Source organism: Mastomys coucha, unplaced genomic scaffold (assembly GCF_008632895.1).
Source record: "Mastomys coucha isolate ucsf_1 unplaced genomic scaffold, UCSF_Mcou_1 pScaffold15, whole genome shotgun sequence".
NCBI lineage: Eukaryota > Metazoa > Chordata > Mammalia > Rodentia > Muridae > Mastomys > Mastomys coucha.
This window is the reverse complement of record NW_022196897.1, coordinates 13,593,954-13,616,408: the sequence shown is the minus strand read 5'-3', so window position 1 is coordinate 13,616,408 and position 22,455 is coordinate 13,593,954. Positions and strand designations below refer to the sequence as shown.

General features: G+C 46.2%; 1 protein-coding gene and 1 long non-coding RNA gene across 6 annotated transcripts in view; one reads left to right on the top strand and one right to left on the bottom strand.

Moving 5' to 3' along the window:
• Window positions 1-2,080: 2,080 nt before the first annotated feature.
• Window positions 2,081-5,748, bottom strand: LOC116089837. The gene is made up of 2 exons (XR_004118479.1): window positions 4,691-5,748; window positions 2,081-2,241 (listed from the first exon to the last, which is right to left on the bottom strand). It is a non-coding gene; the product is annotated as an uncharacterized LOC116089837 (long non-coding RNA).
• Camsap1 (calmodulin regulated spectrin associated protein 1) overlaps window positions 5,601-22,455 on the top strand; it is a 63,444-nt gene continuing 46,589 nt past the window's right edge. For 2 of the 5 annotated variants that reach the window (XM_031369382.1, XM_031369381.1), the window contains exon 1: window positions 5,601-6,099. In XM_031369382.1, the coding sequence (XP_031225242.1) occupies window positions 5,943-6,099 (157 nt within the window). In that variant the 5' untranslated portion in view covers window positions 5,601-5,942. The remainder of the gene's footprint in view (window positions 6,100-22,455) is intronic. The other 3 variants (XM_031369386.1, XM_031369383.1, XM_031369387.1) reach the window with 2 other exon arrangements.

Below are 22,455 nucleotides of genomic sequence, written 5' to 3'. Positions count from 1 at the left end.
GAGGAGTAGAAGGAGGGAGAGGAAGAGGAGGAGGAGGAGGAGGAGGAGGAAGAAGAAGAGGAAGAGGAAGAGGAAGCAGCAGCAGCAAGTGTTCCTCATGCCTCCTTAGAATTTTGATAGCTTCTCTAATAAGCTGCCTCTTGTCGCCTCTGTAGAGTTTGTTCTAGGTGCTAGGACAGAGCCTGCTTTCAGGTGGGGGCTCTCCTTCCTATGTTAAGACAGGAGCACTGTGCAGAAGCTTGATCAAATGGCTTTGAGGGAAGATCCTGAAAAATGAAAACAAACCCAGCTCCTGCCTAAGCCAAGGGCTAACCTCGCCAGCCTCTCAGAAGTCAGTTTTAACCAGCTCAGGGTGGCTACTGCTCCTCTAAGCTCACGTCTTCCTCTGTGCAGTCTGCTGCTGGAGCTTAAGGGACCTCAGGCTGTTCCTTAAGCCTAGGGCACCTTGTGTTACTGGATCCTCCACCTGTTTGCTAGCCATGTGGCCCAGTGTGACCAATGACTCCAGCACATCCTTTGATGGCTCTATCCTGGTCCAACTCAGTAGCTCTGCCCAAGCCTTTGCTCACGTTTTAGCTCCTGTCCACTTGTAGGATGTCTCCCAAGGGAGCAGGGGATACAGTCCAGACAATTGTCCCAGGCTTCTTCTGCATCTAACCCATAGTATCCCCGCTCTGCCACCAGTGCAGAACTAGCTGGTACCCATCCTGGTCAACCTCCTTGCCCCTACACCTCCTGCTTTCTTTCCTGATGCTGAGGAAGGAGGAAGGCCATCTCTGCTAGGCTTTTGCCCAACTGTATGATGCCAGCACTCTGCTGTCCTACCCAGCACCAGATTTTCCCATGACTCCAGTGTATCAGTGAGCATCCCAATGCTGTAACCTGCCAGTCTTAAAACAGACCTGGCATAGCTGGGCATGGTGGCAGCTGCCTTCAATCCCAGCACTGGGGAGGCAGAGGCAGGTGGATTTGTGAGTCTGACATTCAGAGCTTGGCTGTCTATAGCTCCGGTAGCTCCCCAGTGCCAGATTCCCTCCTGAAACTGCACCTATTGTGAGAATTCTTTCCCTGGGGAGACAGTACCAGTCCCCTCTTCATAAGGGGAAGGCCCCAAAGACAAATCAAAGTTCATCGTGAAGAACCAATGAATTTATTTGGCCTAACAGAACATGGGTAAAGTGCTCCTTATAGAAGTGTGGGACTCCAAAGCAGCTGTGACAGAATTTTTTTTTTAAGGTACACCTAGCTGTCATGGGACCTGCTATGTAGACTAGGCTGGCCCCTAACTCAGAGTGCTTGGATTAAAGCATGAGACACCACACCTGACTTTATACCAGACAGTCTTTACCCATCATGGTTGGCTTCCCCATAGGTGCAGAGATGGAATTTTCCACCTTCAGTTAATCTTCTCCAGTCTATACACTCTAGCACCTCCTGAGACCACTAGGCCACTTGCAATCAAAGCATTATTATAAATGGCTAGGACATGCCACAGGGAGCAGCTGGAATCTCGGGCAAGGGTCCAATGACCGTTCTCATTCCCTGATACCTGGCAGCAATTCTGCTCAAAGAACAGCAGCACAGTACAATAGCACTGCATGCTGGGGCTTCTGCTCTCCCTTCCGGCACTGCATCCCATGCCTCCAAGGGTCTCTGTTTGCCTTTATAGTAACAGCATCCCATGTCTTCCTTACTCCTCTGTTCACTCTACCTCAAGCTTTCTAAAAGGGTTTAATTTTGATTGTCAACTTTGGGGGATTTAGAATCATGTATGAGAAAAACTCCTGAACGTGTCTATGAGGGCATTTCCAGAGAGGTTTAACTGAGGCGACACAATCCATCCTGAATGTGAGGGGCATCATCCTATAGGGTGATCCAGACTGAGTAGAAACAAAGTCACCAGCTGAACACAGGCATTCTTTTCAGCTACCTCACATTCCTGATGCCGTCCCTTTCCTGTCATGATGGATTCCTCTGACTGAGAGCCAAAATAAACCCTTCCTCCCCTAAGCTGCTACTTGTTAGTATTTGGTCATAGGAAAAAAAGAAAAGAAAAAGAAAAAGGAGGAAAAATAACGAATAGAGGATTCAAATATTTATTGTATTAGACAAGGATGCCTGTCCCTTTAGTCCTCTGTTCCACAAAAGTGTCTGTCAGGGATAGTAAGTCATCATCAAAACCAAAAGTCACTCTCCAGATTCCGGAACCAACCCCTGGACTTGGATAAAACGGACAGGTTCCTAGAAAGGCACAAAGCATGTCACTTGACTGAAGAAACAGGTGGTCTGAGCATTCCTACAGCAGGTAACTAAGTCTGTCTGAAAGGCCACCTGCTGAGTCAGCACACTTGGTCCCTTGTAGGTGGACTTTGGCTACTTTGTGGGTTCTTTTTTCTTCCACCCTTCTTCTTCCACCCCTTCAACCCTCTAACACTAGCTAGGAGAGAAAGAGTGATAGAGGGGAGAAAGAAAGACATCCTAAATGAAGTCAGGTAGGAAAGGGGGCAACAATATTATTATTAGACTACTTCCTGATGATTAAGGTGTAGAGTTCCTTGGGACAACTTTGATCTTCACTGTCAGGATATCTAATTTTTCTTCTTCTTTCTTCTTTGCACATGCTGCTTAACAAACTACAACCAAGAGAATCCACCAACCAATAGCCCACACAAATTCTTGGGGCCCTAGCATTTATACAGCCTCTGAAAAGTCCCCAGAATTCCAAACATCACACAATCATAGAAACTATCTGCAGCTCGCAAAATCACACCCCTGCTAAAGCATGAGGCAAATTATAGTCAGCTGCTGTGAACAAACTGAAGCAGCCCTATATCCTACACCTGGGATTAAAACAAAAATGTATTCCCATAACATCTCTCTGTCTCTGTCTCTGTCTCTCTGTTTAAAGAGACTGACATACTTACTATAGTCCCTGGAATCCACTGAGGAAGAGGAGAGCAGACTCCGGAGAGCCATCCTCTGACTGCCACAAGTGCACATGGCACATGCACTCACACCACTCTCCTCAGCATGAGCCAGCTACTAAGGCAAGATCAAGGTAGGTCTATCAGATACTTAGAAACCAACTTACCGGGCGTGGTGCACACCTTTAATCCCAGCACTTGGGAGGCAGAGACAGGTGGTTTTCTGAGTTCTAGGCCAGCCTGGTCTACAGAGTGAGTTCCAGGACAGCCAGGGCTACACAGAGAAACCCTGTCTCAAAAAACAAAACAAAACAAAACAAAAAAAAAACAAAAGAAACCAACTCTTCCCAAAACTGTAAGAAGGGCCAAGCACGGCAGTGCACATCTACAATCTTAACACTGTGGGAGGCTAAGCAGGAAGAATATAGGAGTTGAAGGTCAGTGTGACGACACACAGAATGAGCTCCAGACCAGCAAGGCAGTAAGGCCGAGGCTCAAATAATTCATCCAGACCAAAGCAAGAACATAAAAGGAACACTCCCAACTTATTTTACTTGGCCACTAGCAGGTACCACTGGCCAACTGCAGACTACAATCTGCCATGAACACTCAAGACACAGTAAACAAAGGTAGGTAGGTAAGTATAAAAAGGATTATGCTCCATGCCAAGTGGAATTTCTTCCAGACTACAGGGGCAGATCAGTATCTGAATACCAGACAATGTTATACACTACACTACAGACAAAATAAAAGCCTCTACATGACCACCAGGTACAAAACAAAGCCCTTGACAAAAGAGACCACACAGATGTACAATAGATGGATTTCCTGAGCTTGATAAGGGACACCTATCTAAACTGACAGCATCAGTCAGTGCAAACTTTCAGATGCTTCCTCCAGATCTCAAGAGGAGGAGTCTGCTTTCCCTTCCTATTCCACAGGGCACTGGGGCTGTAGACGAGACTTGAAGGAGGTAAGAATGCTCTTGACCCACAGATAACATGTCTGAAACCACTGAACTAGCAAATGGGTGCCTCAGAGCTGCAGAGTGCAAGGCCAGCACCCCAGACCACCATCCCTGGCCCCTTTTCCTCTCTCTCCCATATTCTCAGGTTTATCTTGCTACCTACCTGGCATCACCCTCATCGCAGTCGGGCCAAGTTCTGCTGTCCCACCATCTTTGGCCCCAAGCTCTGAGCCTTGCTGTTTTTACACACTGGGGTTTAGATAAGCCTACCATAGCAGCCCAGTCTACTGCTTCTCAGACAGACACCAGGCTTACTTCTTACCCCTTTCTCCCCAAATGTCCTTCTTTTCTGTCTCTCCATGGGTACCCAGCCCTAACCAATTTTTATTTTATTTTATTTAAAACAGGGTCTCACTATGTGGTTCTGGCTGACCTGGAACTCGATTAGAAACAGAGTGGGTCTGAAGTCACTGAGATGCCTCTGCCTCCCTAGTGCTGGGATTCCAGATACTTGCCACATAAGGCCTCCATCCATTTTTTGTTTCTTTTGTTTTCTGAGACAGGGTTTCATCTCCAGTAGCTGAAGGGGGCCTTGAATTTCATCTAGATTCTCCTGCCTCCATCTCCCCAGTGCAGGCATTACAAACATGGGATACCATGCCCAGGCTCATCCGCGGCTTGATCTAACTACACGCACTTTCTCCTCGGCACCCGAGGGACCGCTACCGGTAGAACATCCACTCTACCTACTGCCTTCTTTATGGGTAGGGCGGCTTTGACAATGACAGAAGTTAAGCACCTTGAAGCAAGCAGATGATGGTCAGTAAGGTCACCCACGCCCGGGCCGGAGGGATTCCTGAGGCTTCCCAGAGGCTGGTGCGCCCACGGTCCGCTCTCCAGTGACATCCTTCTCCTTCCGCACCCAGGTTTCACAAATATATTATTGCTCCATTCAAGCACTAAAATGCAGGTCACACTCGACGATGGTCCTAGGCTGGCATCCATTTCCCTTAGACGCCAAACCTGGATGAGAGATCTGCTAGTGCCCACCGGGAAGGAGGCAGGGCTTGCGGTGGCTCCGGACTCCCGAGAGCTTCGGGGATCCTTTCTCTGGGCTAATCTCAGGTGCCATTCTGGAGCCGCGTACACTCTGCCAGTCCCGGCGGAGACGTCTTGGCATCTCTGCCCACAGACGCAGCGCCAGTGCAGACTCTAAGGGCGCTCAGTTCTCAGAGAGCGGGTCTTGCCAGAGGTAGAAACGAACCAGTCCCCGGACACAGGAATGAGGTTCAATCAACCAGCAGCTCCTGAGATTAGTCTCTCAAGTTGCTTGGAAACGGGATAGCCCTCCGAAGAGATTACTGCGCCTGCGCGGGATCCTGACAGGGGCGTGTCAGAGGCGTGTCCACTGTGGCGGGGAGTGGGAGGGGGCGGATAGACTAGCGAGTCTTCGGCCTTGAGGACGAAGTGGAGGCGGGGCCGAGGGTGTGTCCACAGCTACTAAGGACACCGACCGGGCTAGGTTAGAGGGGCGTGCCTACTGCACCGGGGAAGGACTGAGCCTGGGGGCGGGGCCGAGGGTGTGTCTAGAGCATCCGAAGATGGGGACAGGTATGGAGCCTGCAGGAGGGCGGGGCGGGCGGGTGGGTGGTGGTACGGGGCGGTGCCTACTGCGCCTGCGGAGAAAGGTGGGGCTGCGGGAGGCGGTAAGTGCGCCTGCGTGACGCGGCGGCGGCGCGTTAGCTCCCACCCGTTGGCCGCCGCCTCAGCTGCCGCTTCTCCGGGGCCGCGCACGCGCCGCCGCCGCCGCCGCCCCCGGCCCGTGCTCGCACCGCGCCTGCCCCGCGCCTGCCTTGGCCGGCGCTTGCCCGCCGCCGCCTGCCCGGCCCGCTGGGCGCCTTCTCGGCCTCGGCTCGGCGCCCGCAGCATGCAGCAGCAGCCTGGGTGGCGGCGGCGGCGGCCGTGAAGTAAGGGCCGTGCGCCCGGGCGGGCGGCGCGGGAGGGCGGCGGCGTCTTTGTTGCGGCCGGGCCGCCGCGGCCTTTGTCTGCAGATGGTGGACGCGGGCGGTCGCTCTGCCGCCGAAGGCTGGAGGAGGATGGAGGCGCCCCCGGAGGGCGCCGACCTGGTGCCGTTGGACCGCTACGACGCGGCGCGGGCCAAGATCGCCGCTAACCTGCAGTGGATCTGTGCGAAGGCCTATGGCCTAGGTGGGCGGGCGCGGCGGGGTCCGGGGTCGGGGGATGGGATTACAGGGGGACGGACGGGGAACGAATCCGGTTCCGGGATGGTAGTAGAGAGGAGCCGACGGGGGACACACTGGTTTCGGATGCGATCGGGAGATGTCGGACGGGTGTGGGAACCGGGGAATGGGACCAGAGGGAAGGACTCTTACGGGGAACGACCGGGTATGAGACCAGAGGGGTCAGAAAAGGGGACTGACGTGCCGGGAGATGAGACCAGAGAGGATCGGACGCTGGACGGACGGGGCAGGTTGGGACCAGAAGGGATCTGACGGGTCTTGGGGGTGGGGGTGGGATGAGACGCACGGGAGGGGGTTGTAAGGTCTAGGGACAAGGAATGGAGACAGAGCCAGGATTGAGAATGAGGCCGGTGACAGGACCAAGGCGCGCCTTCGCGTTGGTGTCAGTTCAAGTCTTGCTGTTCTGGCGGCGGCCCAGGTGAGCGAGCGCTGAGGTAGCCCAGGGTCGGTCCAGGCACGGGACTGTGTTCGCGTGTCATCCATGCTCTGAGTCTCAGGTGGGTGGAGGGTGCCTATCGGGTGCAGTGTTATTCTCTGGCAACTGGACTGGTCCTCTAAGTCTAAGAAGGACTCTTACCTGAATAACCACTGTCTAGCAATTCCTTTACTGCATCAGGGTGGCTAGAAGACTAAGTCTCAAACTAGAGTCCCAGCCAATCTGGTTTATGTATTATGAAATTTGGTACTTAACAGAACACGAGCTATTGAATACTGCAAAGATACATTATGTGTAGCACAGATTGTGCAGAAACCATCATTATCTTCTTTGGTTAATTCCTGTTGTGAAGAACAAGGTAACCTTGTAATGAAACCCCATTTATGAAGCCTAATATGCTTAGTAGGATTAAGACGCTCTGGTTTGGTGCTCTGGGAACTTTGCAGACCAAACAGTGCTGGTAATGAGTTGACCGGGAGGCTCTGGTATCAGGACAAGTGTCTTGATTTAGGCATAAAACTATGATAAATGAAGCATAAATTACCCTCGTGCTGGCAAAAACATTACCTGAAGACTGGGTTACTGAGATAACCCTTTCAGGAAACGGTTTAGGTGACCACTTTGGAAAACTTGCTAAGCAGGTGTTCTCTGTGACAGTGGCCTCCAACTAGTCATAAGAACAAACTGTTTTGTGAGTCTTGGGATTAAATAAACTGCTTTATCTTAAATTTAAATTCTGTGGTGTAAAACTAGCAGTGAGAAAGAAATTCTTTTACAGTTTTCAGTTTTATAATTCTTGGTTACTGTTTCTGTGGGGTTCAGGTTTTGCGTTGTGGTGGGGAAACACTGCTGTGTACTTGGCTTTACCTGACTTAAAACAGTGCAGTTGAAGAAGCTGGGTGGTGGTGGCTCATGCTTTTAATTCCAACTTTCCGAAAGCAACACAGAGAAACCCTGTCTTGAACTCCACCCCCCCATACACCCCCCAAAAAAGGTGCAATTGAGAAAAGATGTTCATCTGCTATCTAACTAGAACAGGTAGTGAGTGCCTGGCCACTGTCTTAGCCATTGTCTTTTGCAAGCTCGACACACCCCACTCTGCCCCATCTCTCACCTTATGTTCCTCATTGTTTGCTTGGCATTATTCTAAGTTATAGCATTCAGTTTTCCTATTTTTTTTTTCTTTTTTTCTAAATGAGACATTATCTGCCATGGAGTTTCCTATGTAGACCAGTCTGACTTTGAACTCACAGAGAGCCATTTGCCTCTGTCTCCTGAGTGCTGGAGTTAAGGGGGTGTGCTCATTTTTTTTTAAACATTTATTTTTTATATTTAAGTACATTGTAACTGTCTTCAGACACTCCAGAAGAGGGTGTTAGATCTCATTAGGGATGGTTGTGAGCCACCAGGTGGTTGCTGGGATTTGAACTCAGGGCCTTTGGAAGAGCAGTCAGTGCTCTTAACCGCTGAGCCATCTCTCCAGCCCTCATTTTTTTATATTTCACAATTTTTAATTTTATGTACATTGGTTTTCTGACTGTATGTATTTCTGTGTGACAGATGTCAGACCCCCTGGATAAGGAGTTACAGATAGTTGCAAGCTGCCACATGGGTGCTGGGAATTGAACCTGGGTCCTATGGAAGAGCAGCCACTGTTCTTAACCACTGGGCCATCTCTTCAACCCTCTAGTTGTTCTTAGGTTCATCCTAACTCCCAGCATTCTTTTCTCCACTGTATAGTATTTTGCCAAGGCTAGTCTACCACATGTTATGGTGCATTCTTGGGCATAGCTCCTCATCCTATCTACAAGTTTTTACTCCTATGTGCTGGGAGTGGAACTCAAGGCTTTGCTAGGCAAGTGCTTTTGCTGAGCTGCCTTCTTTTTTTTTAAGATTGACATGTGGAAATAGTTTACTTAGATTCTGTTTCCTTAACCAGGTGAGTGTGTTTTGTTTAGCTTTAGCATTCAGTTGGGGGGGGGTAATGGTATCTAGAGGTAAGTTTCCTCTCTCACTGTTGGCACCTGATTGGTTTAGTTTTATTCCAGTACCAGATTACTTGTGAGGTCTTGTTGCCTCATCCAATAACGGTGCAAATGGGCTTTAAGGTTTTAGAGTTATTCAGAGTGGTCATTTGAAGACTGGAAGAGCAAGACTGAGGCCCAACGTGGGCCCGAGCCTAGGTGACTCCATGAGAGGGGCCTTGGCAAGCAGCATGCACATCATGTGTGTGTTAGAAGGTCTAGTTTCCTTCCATTCACTAGTGTAAATGAGAAAGTTTCCATTCTACACTCAGCTTCGAATTTGGGGGGTTCTAATTCATATGAGCAAGCTGGCTAAGCTAGAGAGGTGCTTATGCTGTTCATAGCCTGGTATGAACTTACTTCTACCAGCCTGGAGTTGTGTCTTCCAGGAATATGGGTGGGAAGGGAGTTTTGGCCAGGTACACAGGGACACCCTCTCCACCCCAGTAAAATTCTGATCCTGTTGCTTTCCATCTGGATGCTTCACTGACTACTTAGTTTGGCTGGGTGGTCATAGGGAGAGGGTCTTGCATGTTTTATGTGTTCTGCACTTTTTGGTTAAGTCACGAAGTGAAACCAGCTTTTCTTCTGTGTAGGAGTTGAAAGTGTGGTGGAATTGTGGGGCTAGCCACTGGAGACTCCATTGTCACTTGCCCCTGGGATTCTGTGTCCCTGTACCAGGCTGCTCTCTGTAGTGAGTGAAAAACTATGGAGTTCACCCTAGCAGGCTTTGGGTTTATGGTTATGAAGAAACATTTCTCAAGATTTATTCGGCTCTCGTGCCACAACCAAGATTTGGGGGCTGTCCTGTGCTTCTATTTTTAGGTTTCTTCTTTTTTTCTGGCAACGCTTGCATGACATTGACAGTCTTTTAGTTGTTTTTTAGGAGTAACTTATTAGGCATGCTGAAAACTGTTCACTTAAATGTGTCTGCAAAGAGGAGCGGAGTCTGCTTAGGTACACGAGTGTGTGGTAGCATTTGTGTGAGACCGGCACTAAATTGATAAAAACTTCAAAGGGCAGCTTTGAAGGAGCATTTATTTTTCAGGGTAGTGTGCTTTCCGGGGCTGCAGCAGTCCTGGCTTTGGTTCTGGGTCAATTTACATTCTGTTTGTCCTCTGAGCAAGCTCAGAGGTATCTAGGCTTTGGTTTCAGAGGGAAGTGGGGGAATACCAGTTTTTATCTCTCAAGGACAGTGGCACACGGACCGGATGAGAAGGCTCTAAACTGTTTGCAAGGAGATTGCTTTGTGGCTCAGCAGAAACTGATTTGTCCTTATGCCCCAGAGCTGAGCTGCAGCTGAGCCGTCCTGAATCCTAGGCCCAGTCAAGAAGCTCATCCTTCTCACCTTACCAGCAGCAGACCGGGCTGCTGCTGGCCTGGCTGTAGGGTTAGGTCTACTGACCAAGAATGCTGCTCTTCATCCTCTCTTCTACCTCTCCTGTTCTCCCATGCTCACCAGAGTGAGCACATTATAGAGTAAGAAGTCATATGAGGATCTGTGGCCTGAGCAGCCCTGTACCTAGGAAATTGAACTCAAGCCACTGTTGGTAACAAAGTGCTTTTAAGCTCCTTTGCCTAGCCAGTGTCAGGAGCAGAGTCCCTTCCTAACTCCAGGAGTTACCATATTGCTAGCCATGGTATTGTTTGGTTTAGTGGTATTTGGTCAAAAGTTGTTCACTACTGGGAATCCCTTCTCATAGCTCTGGAGCTGGCTAGAACTGCTCACCGAGCCTTTCTTTTCCTGGACTGGGCTAGGTTTCCCTGGGAACAGTCTATTGCCTGGGCCCAGTTCAGAAGTGTGTTATCAAGTTTTTCTAGGTTATAATTTCTAGGTTCAGACTACTGGTTCATGAGTTGAGATTGTGGTTTGTTCTATCTGTCTGTCTGTCTGTCTGTCTGTCTGTCTGTCTATCTGTGTCTGTCTATTTATCTAGTTTTGATTTTTTTTTTTTTTCCGAGACAGGGTTTCTCTGTATAGCCCTGGCTGTCCTGGAACTCACTCTGTAGACTAGGCTGGCCTCGAACTCAGACATCCGCCTGCCTCTGCCTCCCAAGTGCTGGGATCAAAGGCGTGTGCCGCCGCCACCACCTGGCTAGTTTTGATTTTTTGAGACAGGGTTTCTCTCTGTAGTCCTGCCCTAGAACTCACTGTAGGTCAGGCTGGCTTCGAACTTATGAAGATCCACCTGCCTCTGCTTCCTGAGTGCTGCTATTAGAGTCACTCACCACCATGCCCAGCTGGTTTTATTTATTCTTATTTTAAGTGTCTTTTGCATGTATTTGTGCACTATATGTGCACCTAGTGCCCAAGGAGACTAGAAGAGGCTGTCAGGTCCCCTGGAACTGGAGTTACGCATGGATGGTTGTTAGCTCTTTGTAGGTGGTAGGAATTGAACCTCAGTCCTCTGGAAGAACAGCCAGTGTTCTTAAGTGCTGAGTAATCTCTGGAGCTCTGGACTGTTGTTTTTAAATAGCCTTTTGCTATTCTTGGCAAGTGAGTTGGGTGTTATTGGGTGGGAGGGTCCAGCAGCCTCAAGTGTTTGCTGAACTTGAGAAGCCTGATGCTGTAGGGCCTTCTGACTATGCCATGACTCCTCTCCAGGTTGTTTGGAGAACCTCCTATCTTCAGGTTCTGGTATCTGTGAGGTTGTGGTTCCCCTTACATGCCCACCTGCAAAATGCTCAGGTGCTTGTTGTTGTGTTCTGTAGGAGAATTCATGTTTTTAGAATTGTGCTTATATATGTTCTCCTTCCTGGCCTGATGCCAGGAGTTAATACTAATCAGAGAATGAAAATCTGTCTTTAATCTGCTAGCTAATCCTTCGTTTGGCCCTCGGAAGGGCTAGCTGCTATTGTGGTTTAGATTGTTAACTTTGGGTATACATTTAAAAGGCTTTTAATAATGCTTTCTATTTATTTTTAAGGGGAATGATTGAGACAGGGTCTCTGTAGCCAAGGCTGACCTGGAACAAACTTACTGTTGCCATGTTTCTTGTGTTGGTTTTTGTTTGAGGATATAGTCCTGTCAACTTTAGGTCTGTTAGTACCCCTTCAACTCAGAGTTGCACTGTTTAATAATGTGGACTGCTGTCCATTTTCATATTGTCTGAGGGTGACCATGATGGAGGAAGGGTTACTTTCATTCTATTGATGTTGTGTGCATAATTATTTTTTTTTCCCAGAATAAGAAATATAAAAGGAGAAGGCACATGCCATCTACATTGTTGGTCAAAATCCTCATGAAATATGGACATTCATGGAGGAAATAGGAATAATGGAAGGTTGAAGATGACTACATAGGACTGGGGAGATAGCTTAATAATTAAGTGCTTGTTAGGCATGGGGCTGGGGAGACAGCTCATATTGGTAAAGTGCTTGTTACATAAGCATGAAGATCAGAGTTGGAGTCTCAGCACCCATATTAAAAAAAGTAAGATATGGAGCTGGCAAGATGGCTCAGCAGATAAAAGATTCTGGCTGCCAACTTTGACAACCTGAGTTTGTAGGTGCCTAGGACCTACAAATTAGAAAGAGAGAACTACTACAAATTGTCTTCTGACCTCTACACATGTACTGCATGCATGCATGCATGGGTACACAAACACACACACAAAGGAATAAATATTGTTACTATCGACAGGGTTTCTCTTTGTAGTTTTGGCTGTCCTGGAACTTCTATAGATGAGGCTGGCTTCGAACTCAGAGATCTGCCTGCCTCTGCCCTTTCTTCCCTGCCTGTGCTGGGTTTAAAGGCATATGTCATCACTGCCTGGCATAAAGTAATTTTTAAATATGAAAAATTTTAAATATGAAAGTCAGGTGTGTATGCTTGTAATTCCATGCTGGGGAGGTAGAAAATGCTCTCTGACCAGCCAGGCTGGTCTACTCTTAGGGGCTAGGTCAGTGAGAGGTGTGTGTCAGAGAACAAAAGTGAATGGCTCTGAAGGGTGGTCAAGGCCAGGAGATGGGGACTTGGTAGCACCATTGTGTAGCAGCCAAGTGTTCTTGTGCACTGAGTAGATTAACTGTGCTGAGGCAGAGATGTAAGGACTGACATGGCAGGCGATTAGTTTGGAAAGTCTTAGAGCCAGGTTGTTTACAGTGCTCATGGTATCATTGGAGATCCCTTTGATGTGTGTGCATGGGATCACTTTTGAGTAAGAGAGTTTTCTGAGAGCCTGGGAATGTGCTTTGAGCAGATGTTCCCTAGTTGCTATGGATTCAACTAGTCAAAACTAGAGGTATATCAGTCCAGGTGAACATTTTGTCTTATGACCTGTGGGAACTGAATGGAGCTTTGCTGGCCACATATGTAAAGAAAGAGAAACCCTGGGTAGTGCGACAGTTTACAACAAGTGGTGCCTGGGTGGAGTTGATAGGGGAGGAGATGCCACTGGAGGGTCTGATGGGAAGGAGAGAATGTCCCATAAAGAAGTAGGTAGTCAGGCAAGGACAGGGAAGGAGGGTGGAGGCAGGTGTGGGTTCAGCTTGCTCAAGCACAAGCCCAGGCATGTGGAAATTAGAAGCTGAGATTAGTTTGGACAAAAGGCTGAGTTTCAGATTTTGGAATGTCTTAAATGACAAATTGGCAAACCCTAGCAGAAGTTTTCACCTGTACTTACGGACAGTTTCTAAAGAGGAGAGAGATCTGGGCTTTTTAACAGGGCACTGTTGGTAGTGCCGTTTGGACCTTTATTGGCATACAATTTAGATACACAGTAAAGCACACGTAAGTATACAGTTAGATAAAGTTTTGGTGGTGCACTTGGTCCAGATCCCTGTAAGTCTCATCCTGGCCTTCCTATACCTACTTCCTCTCTGGAGTTTCCTATCATTTAAGCACATCAAGGTCCTGCACCTCGCTTCCTTCATTCCACATACTATCTCTCAGATTCATTCATGTGTACAGGTCCTTGCTTAGTAATAGCATCTGATTGTATGGTTAGCCCATTTGTCTGTTGAGGAATGTTGTCGGGGTTGTTTCTAGTTTGGAGGTATTATGAAAAAAACTGCTATATGCATTCATGTGGGCAGATTTTTTTTAAAAAAAATTACCTTAAATAGGTGTAGGATTAGGTCACGAGTCAATGCATGTTTAATTCAGAAGGAAGAATGAAGTTTTCCAGAGTTGCTGAATCATTATTTCCCATGAGCACTGTATGAGAATTCCAGTTGCTCTGTTTTCCTGTCAGCACTTGTAGTGTTGGGTTTATATTCTTAGCCAGTCAAGTGAGTGGATTGCGCATTGTACTGTGGTTTAGTATGCATTTCCCTGATGACTAATGAAGAGGAGCCTTTTAAAATATGCTTTCTGGCTGGGCGGTGGTGGTGCACTCTTTTAATCCCAGCACTTGGGAGACAGAGGCAGGCGGATTTCTGAGTTCAAGGCCAGCCTGGTCTACAGAGTGAGTTCCAGGACAGCCAAGGCTACACAGAGAAACCCTGTCTCGAAAGAAACAAAAACAACAACAGAAAAAATATGCTTTCTGCCCATTTCAGTTTCTTTCCATGTAATAATAACTTTTAGAATCTTGGACAATATAAGAAAAAATAAGTTGTTTATTTCAAGGTTTATTAACACGTAGTTTTAAGGCATTTTGCAAAGATCCTAGATGCCTTTATTCAGTTTCCCATTTAACTTCTTGTAAATCTATTAGAAAATTACAACCAGGTGTAGGACCTTCCCTCCTCTCAGAACTTCCTGTTCTTTTTTGATGGCTGTGCCTGCCACCTTGTGTATACATTGACCACTTGTTGCATTTCCTTTTTCTAGTTTTTTACTAGACTTAGGCTGCTTCTACCAGCACTTAGTGTGGCAGCTCAGTGTGTTGATAGTTTATATTTTCTTTTGTTGTTTTGTTTTTATTTTTTGTTTGCTTGTTTTGAGACAAAGGCTTAAGTCTCAAAACAGGCTCAGCTCAAGCTTACTATGTAGGTAGGGAGGACCTTGAGCTCCTAGATCTTCCTGCCTCTGCCTTCTCAAAGTGCTGAGATTATAGGTGTGTGGATTATAGTGGACTTATATTTTTGTCTTCTTCTATTTCTATGTGTGAAAAGTTTCCTTTGATGCTTGCTCTTATTCCATTTGGATTGCCATAAAGATTCTGTAACATTGGAAACTCATAAATGGTGGCGGTTTTTGGGGCATGAAAGTCCAAGGTGAATGCAAATGCAGATCCTACAGGTCGTAAGGTTTGGGTCCTTGTTCATACCCAGCATCCATAAAACTAGGTATGATGGTGCATACCTATAATTCTAGTACTTGGGAAGTAGAGGCAAGAGGATCAGTATTCTAGGATATAGCAAATTGAAGGCTAACCAGAACTACATGAAATCCTGTCTATATCCCCACCCCACATTTAAACATGCTAACAATACAATCTGAATGATATTCACATGATGGGAAGTATTTTTCTTTGTTAAGCTATTATGTTTCTATAGAAGCAGAAAACATTGCGTGTACAGTAAAAACACATTTCTGTTGGTGACATCAAATCTGAGATGAACTGTTTGAGGTTGTATGTGCTGGTTTGTGTGGTATGATGGCGTGTACAGTGTGTCTGCTGTATATTCAGAGCCAAGGCTGCAGTGCAGTTTCTTGATGCAGCATGGGTAAACACTGCCACAAACATTTTGGATCCAATTGGTTCAGGTTGTTGTCCGTTTGGAAACTTTTTACAGTTGCAATTACTTTTCTGGCTACCACATTCAGTTAAGCTGGGAACTAGAATATAGTTTATTTTGGTGAATGTGTGGGCATGTAGGAGAGGTCACGTAAGACAGCTTGCTCTCTTGCCTTCCACTTTTCTGTTCCTTTTGATTGAATAGAAGACCTTTTCTTAAGGCTCAGCTGACCAGATGCAGGAGGTCCAGATTCTGTGCAGTTCCCATCTGGACCCTGTGGATCCCATCTTCCATTTCAAAGTCCCCAGCCTTGTGTCATCAGGATGCAGCCAGAACTGGGGTGTGCTGCCGACAGGCTGTGAGGATTGAGTTGTGCAGGTGGAAATGTTCATAACTAGAGCATGAACCAGGTAGAGAAACATAGAGTAAGGAACCAATTAAGCCAATTATTTTGGGGGAAGAGAACTGAGGCATGAGGTGATAAATTGAGACTTTAGTTTTTTTCTGGTACTTTGTCTAATCTCTTGACAGTAATCCTTTTCAGGGGTACTTCCTCTTCTCCTCTTGTTCACATTAACTGATTTACCTGAGAATTAAACACCCCGAGCTTCCAAGATCACGTGGACTTTAAGGAAGAGGGGAAGCCTTCCCCAGCCTGAGATTCTCTACCTGCTCTCAGTCTGTATCCTCATCTTTCCATATTCCTACAGCCAGCTTCTTCCTATCTGCCTCCTGAGCTTGTGCAGAACATGTGTCCTGTGACCTAGACTCCGACAGAGACGTGCTGTTGGTAGCAGCCTGGGCTTTGTGGGCTGTGAGTCTGCTGGCTATATCTGATAGCCTTGTCAGTGGCTGATGAGCAAATGCCAAGTTTTCGTGATAGTAGATTTGTGTGTGTTCTTAGTTCTGCCAGATGTTTCATGCTGTCTGAGTCCAGGCGGTGCTGACTAGGAGGCTCTCATTCTTTGTCCTTCGTCCTTTCCATCTTTACAGCCTTCGGGTGCTGTAGTCTCCACTTAGCTGTATTTTCACTGTGTGGAGTGTGCTACCATGATCAACTGCATTCTCAAAGTTTTGGTGGTTGTTTTTTGTTTTTTAAGACAGGATTTCTATGTGTAGCTTTGGCTGTCCTGCAACACACTCAGTAGATCAGGCTGTCTGCCTGCCTCTGCCTCTGAGTGCTGCGCTTAAGGGTGGGTGCCACCACTCAGTGAAAATATTTAATGGAAAATCCTGGAAATAATTCCTAAATTTTAAGTTGCATGGCATTTTGAGTAGTAAAGTGGTTCCCAACTTTCCTGATGCTGTGACCGTTTAATACGGTTCCTAATGTTGTGACCTCTAACCATAAAATGATTTTTTGTTGCCACTTCATAACTGTAATTTTGCTGTTATGAGTCATAATGTAAATATTTGATATGCAGGATATCTGATGTCAACTCTTGATATTTGGCCCCAAAGGGGTCATGACCCACAAGTTGAGAACCACTGGAATGATATGATTAATCAAGCACACTGTCCTTCTTGGGATCTTAACAATTGATTTATCATAAATTGAACTTCATCAGTTATATCTGTATAGGGAACAGGAGTAGGGTTTGGTACTATTCCAGCTTTAGGTGTCCATGGGTGTCTGGAAACCAGTCCTGGCAGATAAGGATAAAGGGCACTGTAATTCCTTCTGATAATGTAACAGCCACTTAAAGAACTCAGATTTTTCCAGGAAATCCCATGCCAGGGGAGGACCTGCTAGAGAAAGGTGTTCTGGACAGGGTTAATCTGATAAATAATCCAGTAGCTAATCTTGCAGTGCCCAGCTCCAGCTCCTGGCATTTCCTTCCTCTTCTCTGTAAATTGTAATGTGGCTATAGGGAAGGTTGAGAAATACATTTACTTTTCTTTTTTTTTGTTTTTTGTTTTTTGTTTTTTGTATTTTGAGATAGGGTTTCTTTGTGCAGCCCTGGCTGTTCTGGAACTCACTCTGTAGACCAGGCTGGCCTTGAACTCAGAAATCCGCCTCTGTTTCCCAAGTGCTGGGATTAAAGGCGTGCACCACCACCATCTATCTCTCCATCTTTTGGTGAAGAAGCCAGCAGTGGACTCAGATTCTGATAACGCCATCTTTACTTTTCACTGAATACTGCCTGCATATTATACTGATGTTTCTTTTTTGTTTTTCCTGCCTTACCTGCTTTTTCTGATCTATATCCCTAGTCAGGGTCTCCCTCCCTCCATTCCCTTCCTTTCTGTCTCCTTCCCTTCCTCCTCTTCCTCCTCCTTTTCTATCTCTGTCTGTCTGTCTCTCTCTGTGTCTGTCTCTCTGCCCCCCACCCCCACCCCCAGGGGTTTTCTCTGTGTAGCCCCCGTTGTCTTGGAACTAGCACTGTAGAGGAGGATGGCCTTGAACTCACAGAGATCTGCCTGCCTCTTTTTCCTGAGTGCTGGGATTCAAGGTATGCACTACCAGGCCTAGTTCTGATGTGGTAGTTTTGTTTGTACCATGTATTAGCTGAAACTCCAAAGGACAGTCCGCTATATTTATCACATGACTCATTTCTTCCTACTGCTTTTTCTTGATGCTTAATTTTTTTCTACTGTTCTATTTCTCTTTGAGAATGTATTTTAGTTATTCTCATAGCTCTTATTTTACTTATTTTTAAAAATCTATTTTATTATTATTATTTATGCATATGGGTGTTTTCTTGCTTGCATGTATGTCTGTGCACCAATCCCTTGCTTTCTGTACAGGGAGGTCAGAAGAAGGTGCCCAATTCCTTGGAACTGGAGTTGTAGACAGTTAGTTGTGAGCCACCACATGGCTGCTGGGTCTCAGGTACCCTCCAAGAGTTTCCAGCGTTCTTAACTGCTGAGCTATCTCTCCAGCCAGTACTTTTGTTTTAATTACATTTATTTGTTTGTTTGTGTATGTGAGAGATGTGAGGTGGGTGTATGTGTATATGTGTGTGATATGTGTGTTTGTGTTTGCCACTGTTCATGTGTGGAGGTCAGAGGACAACTTACAGGAGTCAGTTCTCTTTTAATATGTGGGTTTTGGGGATGGAACTTAGGTCATCAGGCTTGGCACCTTTCCATATTGACACCATAGCTTCAGGTGAGAGTCCCACATCATTGGACTGGGAATTCCCTCCAGCAAATGTGCCTTTCCTCTGCTTCAGAATTTTTGTTTGTTTTTATCTTTAGAAGTTTGAGTATATGTCTTGGCTCAGATTCTTTTGGGTTTTCCTGTTTTATGGTTTGCTCAGTGTCTTAAAGTCAGTAGGTTGATGCCTTTGACTGTATTTTATAAGGTTTTAGCCATTATTTTGCTCAGTCCTTCCCTGGGACTCTGGTACACAGCCCCTCTCCCACAGCTTCCTGTCTCTGTTCTTCGTTAGTTTCTCTCTCCAGCTTCTGCCTGTGGTTCAGATTAGGTGGGTGTGTTGATTTCACCTGAACCAATTCCATTTGGTCTCTGTCATTGCCACTCTGCTGCTCAGCCTGCCCAGTGAATTTCTAAATATCTGTTGCTCTACTTTTCATTTCTATATTTAGTGCTTTAAAAAACTTTCTTTGCTGAACTTTTCTAGTTTGCTTCAGAGTTGCTGACTCTTGCATTTATTTTGTGCTGGCTACTTTTAAATGTCAAAGATATTTCAACACTTGATGCATCTTGGTGTGTGTCAGTCATCATACTTGAGTGGCGATTTCAGGAGATTCCGAGGAGGCAGGGCTCTTGGACTACTCATTTAGCAGCCAGTAAGTATCCTGTTGGGTTTGCTTGAAGACTTGAGCTTCAGTGTTGGCAATGGTTCTAGCGGGTCCTGTGTCCAGCCTTGAGCATCTGGTTCAGTCTACTTTTGGGGGTGGTCCCTGCTGCTGTTGCTTAAGGGCAAAAGGAACTTTCCAGGCTAGTTGGTGGGATTCTGCCTATAAGACTGCTGGTTATGGTGGTTGGCTATCTCTGGCTCCCAGAAAGAGATTACACACAGTTTTAAGAACTTACATGACCAAGCTGTGATTGGCCAGTGATGGGCAGGGCCACTCCTTGACCAGAACTGCTTAATTAATCATGCCCTTTCTTTAAGCCTAAATCTCATGTCAGCACCTTGAGAATGGACTTAGGGGTTACAGGATCCATTTATTTTTCTTCCCAAGGTGACCACATGAATAAATTACTTTTTTCTGATTCTCATTGTCACTTGTCTGTATTGAAGATGGCAGCCGAGCCTAGCTTGCTGGGGATGTCAGAGCTCAGAATTACACCCACAAACCTCTGGTAAAACGTGATTCCCTTTACTAGAATCCTCATCTGTGTGGGGAGAGCGTTTCATAACCATCTGGGAGGGAGAGTATCTTCTCTGCTAGGTGCTCCTGGTGAGACTTTGATTTGTTGTATTCCCTGGTCCATGGTGGCTTTGGCTGTAAAGAAGGTATCTTAGGCCTGTTGAGCCCACCTCTTCCAAGACCCAGAAACCAGCTGCCTTGCCTGTTTTGCCTGTTGTACAGGGATTTAGCAAGCACCAGGCCCGCCCTTGGTGAGGATGGGACTCTCTGCTGCTGTCCTGCAGCATCAGCATCCATCCTTTTCACTGTAGATGCCTGTGCTTGGTGTTTGAGGGTTGTAGCTGCCTTCTGCATAAAAAGGCAGGCAGGGATGGTCTGCTGCCTTGGCTTGATCAACAACTCCCTCTTTAAAAACTCCCTCTATTAAAAAGTGTTTTACCAGGCTGGGGAGATGGCTCAGCAGGTAAGAGCACTGACTGCTCTTCTGAAGTTCCTGAGTTCAAAAACCAGCAACCACATGGTGGGCTCACAACCACCTGTAAAATGAGATCTGACACTCTCATCTGGTGTATCTGAAATCAGCTCCAGTGTACTTATGTATAATAATAAATAAATCTTTGGGCTGGAGCAAACAGGGACTGAGCAAGCGGGGCTGATTGGAGTGAGTGGTGGTTGACTGGAGCAAGCAGAAGTCCTAAAAGAAAAGTCAATTCCCAACAACCACATGAAGGCCCACAACCATCTGTATAGCTATAGCTACAGTGTACTTACTACATAAAATAAATAAATAAATCTTCTTTTTAAGAAAAGTGTTTTGCCTTTGGTTCCTGTTGGTGTTGCTAGTATTTTTTTGGATGTGGATTTTCTTTTTTTTTAGTCTTGTTGGCATTTTTAGTGCTTTCATAAATTTTATAAGTATTGGAAAATTCTCTGCAGTGTCTGCATCCTTCTACCATGTTCCCTCTCCCTCTGGGCCTGCAGTTCCTTTCTGTGGTCTGACAGCCTTTGCCAGTTGCTCTCCCTGCCTTTTCCACTGTCTCACTGTTGGTTGTGGATACTTATTTTCTACTCATCTTCATCTCTCAAGTGTTCATTTTGTTTTGCTTTTTCCGGACAGGGTTTCTCTGTGTGGTCTTGGCTGTCCTGGAAACAGCCTAGACCAAGCTGGCTTTGAGCTTAGGTATTCACCTGCCTCTGCCTGCCGAGTGCTGGGGCTAAAGTTGTGTACCATGCCTGTCAACTATTTCAATCTGCTTGCTTTTTTTTTTTTCGAGACAGGGTTTCTCTGTATAGCCTGTATAGCCCTGGCTGTCCTGGAACTCACTCTGTAGACCAGGCTGGCCTCGAACTCAGAAATCTGCCTGCCTCTGCCTCCCAAGTGCTGAATTAAAGGCGTGCGCCACCACTGCCCGGCCTTAATCTGCTTTTAACAGTTCATCTTATGAGACAGGTTCAGTGATTGTATTTGTATATATGTAAATATATTAAGTATATACTTACATATATTTGTTGTTGTTATTGTTCTAGAATTTCTATTTTGTTCTTTTCCAGTCTATTACTTTTTCTTTATTAAAAGTACTTTTACTTTTCTGCCTTGGCTGTCACTTTGGCTTATCACTTCATGTGACTCAAGTCAGGGTACCTGAGCCTGGCTTTCTTTGAGTTTGCTAGGCTTCCTAGGCTTCCTAGGCTTCCTGAGCTGGCTTTGAACTCACCAGGATCTTCCTCTAGTGCATATTATAAGCATATGCCATATATCTGCTGTGGCCAGTAGCTGATGCCATAACATGCTGCTGTGTCGAAGCTTTCACAGTTGTTGCAATTCTGGTTGTAGTGAGTTTTAGCAAATGGGTCTCTTGAGGTAGCCAGGACATTATATACACACCAGACACTCCTTCTTTTTTGGAATCCCTCCCCACTCTCTGTGGTCACTCTCTTGGCCTCTGACTAGAAGCTCAGCATGTGCACTTAGGGCTCCACTGTACAGAGAGGCTGTGGTGTACTTGTCCCTGATGTATGTTGGTTTGGTGGCTCTCCCTGGTGTGTTTGAATGGAGTAGGTATGCCCTTACAGTTACCAAATTTCTCTTGGCCACCACTTAGCTCCTTTAGTATTATCTTCCTTGCATGCCTAGCATGGGGTGACCACCAGTCTGTCCTGCCCAGCTTCCATTCTTACTGTGTCCTTCTGGTCCCCACATGCCAGCCTCTTCAGAATGCTCCCCTTTAGCCATATGTCCATAATGGAGCTCCTCCTAATACCATGGCCATCTTCTGGGCCACAGCTCCTAAATTAGTAACAGGTCCTGTTACTGGCTGGTGTCCAGACCTTTCAGTCTACTCTCTGTGCAGGAAGCAGCATCAGACATTATTTCCCTGTCCTCTTTCCATTATCTCCTAACTCAGCCTGTTCTAATTTATCCTTTTCTGTGCTTTCAGAGTATATGAACCTACTGACAGTCCCACCAGAGGCACAGAACATGGAGCACATGCTCAGTTAAGGACCTGTTGAATGAATTAATGAAGCATCAGATTTGTTTTTCCTATGCTATTCTGAACTATGTTATTTCTTTAAATTGTCTGATGAAAGTCATTGTCATGTTTTTCTCTTGTTTGCCTAAGTTGGGCTTTGTGCACACTCCAGTGTGATGCTCCTTGTCATGGACGTTGCCTACTGTTTTTGTGTCCTCTTCAGAGTCTCAGAGCTTTTGCTGAAGGTTTTGGCCTTTCACTTCCTTTTGGTGGCTTAGCATATTCATATATTCCCTGGTTCATGCAAGTACTCAATAATTGTTGAATTAGTGATTTGTAAATTACTGTCTTTGTCTTTTGTAGAGAAGTATGTCACCTGAAACAGATTCAGAATGCATTTACAATGCCTTTGTATTGTTTTGTAATATTTTATCATCATCATCATTTTAAAATTATGTGTG